This window comes from Geospiza fortis, unplaced genomic scaffold (assembly GCF_000277835.1).
Source record: "Geospiza fortis unplaced genomic scaffold, GeoFor_1.0 scaffold19, whole genome shotgun sequence".
Lineage (NCBI taxonomy): Eukaryota > Metazoa > Chordata > Aves > Passeriformes > Thraupidae > Geospiza > Geospiza fortis.
The window spans coordinates 595813-597844 of record NW_005054465.1 but is presented as its reverse complement, the minus strand read 5'-3'; the positions used below and the strand labels follow the sequence as shown (position 1 = coordinate 597844).

The 2032-nt window shown below is 53.9% G+C and overlaps 1 protein-coding gene across 1 annotated transcript in view; it reads right to left on the bottom strand.

Annotated features, from left to right (window-relative positions):
* LOC102036273 (zinc finger protein ZIC 1) overlaps window positions 1–2032 on the bottom strand; it is a 5422-nt gene that overhangs the window by 615 nt on the left and 2775 nt on the right. Inside the window, exons 2-3 of the mRNA XM_014309904.2 lie at window positions 1405–2030; window positions 79–242 (exon numbers count right to left, since the gene is read on the bottom strand). Of these exons, the coding sequence (XP_014165379.1) occupies window positions 79–242; window positions 1405–2030 (790 nt within the window). The remainder of the gene's footprint in view (window positions 1–78; window positions 243–1404; window positions 2031–2032) is intronic.

The window sequence follows — 2032 nt, the reverse complement described above, 5'->3', positions numbered from 1 at the left end:
GGCCGCGCTCCGCCCGCAGGCACGGCCGCGCCGGCCCCGCCGCCCTCCGCCCGGGCAGGCCAGGCGCCCTCCATTTACCTTCATGTGCTTTCGGAGGGAGCTGGGGTGCGTGTAGGACTTGTCGCACATTTTGCAGAGATAGGGCTTGTCGGAAGTGTGCACATGCATGTGCTTTTTGCGGTCGCTGCTGTTTGCAAAGCGCCTGTCACAGCCCTCGAACTCACACTTAAATGGTTTTTCACCTATTGCAGAGGGAAGGGGGAGGGGGGGGGAAAGGGATCTGATTAAGCAGGGCCGGCTGGATCGCTCATTGTCACCGCACCGCCGGACGGAGCCCAGGGCTCCATTTCAAACACTTGCAACTTTCTAACTTCAGCGCGGCTCGAATCCCAAAACCTTGCTTCTAGTCTCTATCCTTTCCGGACCTCAGACTCCGCAGAGGGCCCGTTTCGGAGAGCAGGGGAGCTAAATAACTTTTTTTTTTTCGCCCCTTTCCTTTGGAGGGGCGAGTTTCCTTTCAACCCCAGTCCCGGGCACCTCTCCCTCTTCACAACGCTCCGAGCGAGAGAGCAGGCGTGGTGGGATATTAAACACGATCCTCAGCGTCTGGTTTCCGATTTTATAGCTCGTTCTCGTAATACTTTACTCTCTCACCCCCCCAGCCCCCTCCCCCATATTTTCTTGCAATATTGAAAATTATCCTGTCCGGGAAATCAGCGAGAGGGCAGCTCCACAAACCCTCGGCAAAAGCGCTAGGGAAAGCGGCTCTGGCTTTCAGCGTTCGGGGGTGGGAGCAAGGGGAGATCGCTCTCTCGGCCAGAGGCTGCTGCATTCCCACCTCCCACGAAGGAAAAAGTTCTCAGGAGTACCGGCGCTTCCCCTCCGCACAACAATAACACAGTAACGCGCCGGGCTCGGTTTGTTTAATATCGCTCAACGGAATTAAATATTTACCAAGCCCTGAATTGCAGAGAGGAGACGAATGAGCTGCCTACAACATTTAGCACTATTTCTCATCGTGCCACAGCCAAAACTGCCGAACAACAATTAATTAAAACCTATAAATTTAAACAGGACAGGTTGCTGCGATCCCCCACCCCACCCCCTCCGCCCTAACAATCCCAGCAGCAAACCCTGCCGTCCTCCCCTTCTGCCTCGGCAGGGATCATTTTCTTTTTGTTGCTGCTGCTGGCGTGGCTGTGACCGAGCCCGTTTTGCAGCGGAGCTCCGAGCCGGCCTCTCCCGGAAAGCAAACAAATCTGAGAATTTATTTTCCAGAAGTACTTGGCGTGCATTCAATAACAACTCAAAGGATACATTAAAAAAAAAAAAAAAGAAAGAAAAAGCAAATCAGTACACGGAATAACAGAGAGAAAGAGAGTAAAGAGAGCTTTACATACTGACCTGTATGAGTTCTTTTGTGTATTTTGAGATTCTCTGATCTGGCAAACACTTTGCCACAGCCTGGGAAAGGGCAGGGGAAAGGTTTTTCACCTGTGTGGACTCTGATGTGATTTACAAGTTTATATTTGGCCTTGAAAGGTTTCCCTTCTCTCGGACACTCTTCCCAGAAACATATGTGATTGGACTGCTCGGGTCCTCCAACGTGCTCCACCGTGACATGAGTCACCAGCTCGTGCATCGTGCTGAAAGTTTTGTTGCAGGACTTTTTGGGGTTTGACAATTGCTCGGGCTCAATCCACTTACAGATGAGTTCCTGTTTGATGGGCTGCCTCATGTAACGAAAGAAGGCCCCTGCCCCGTGGTGGGCTGCCATGTTCATGTTCATGTGGCCGTAGCCGTGCAGCTGGGTCGAGGCGTAGTGCTCGGAGCGGGGGCTGGTGACCTGGCCGTACTGGTCGGGTCGGCCGTACATGTCTCCGGAGAAGCCCAGGCGCATCTGCCCGTTCACCACGTTAGGCGAAGCGTGGCTGGTGGCTTGTTCGTGCAGCCCCGGGAAAAGTATATGTCCCGCGGCATCTGTGTGTCCGTGGGGTCCGGCGAAGCTGCCGGCAGCGGAGGCGAAGAGGCT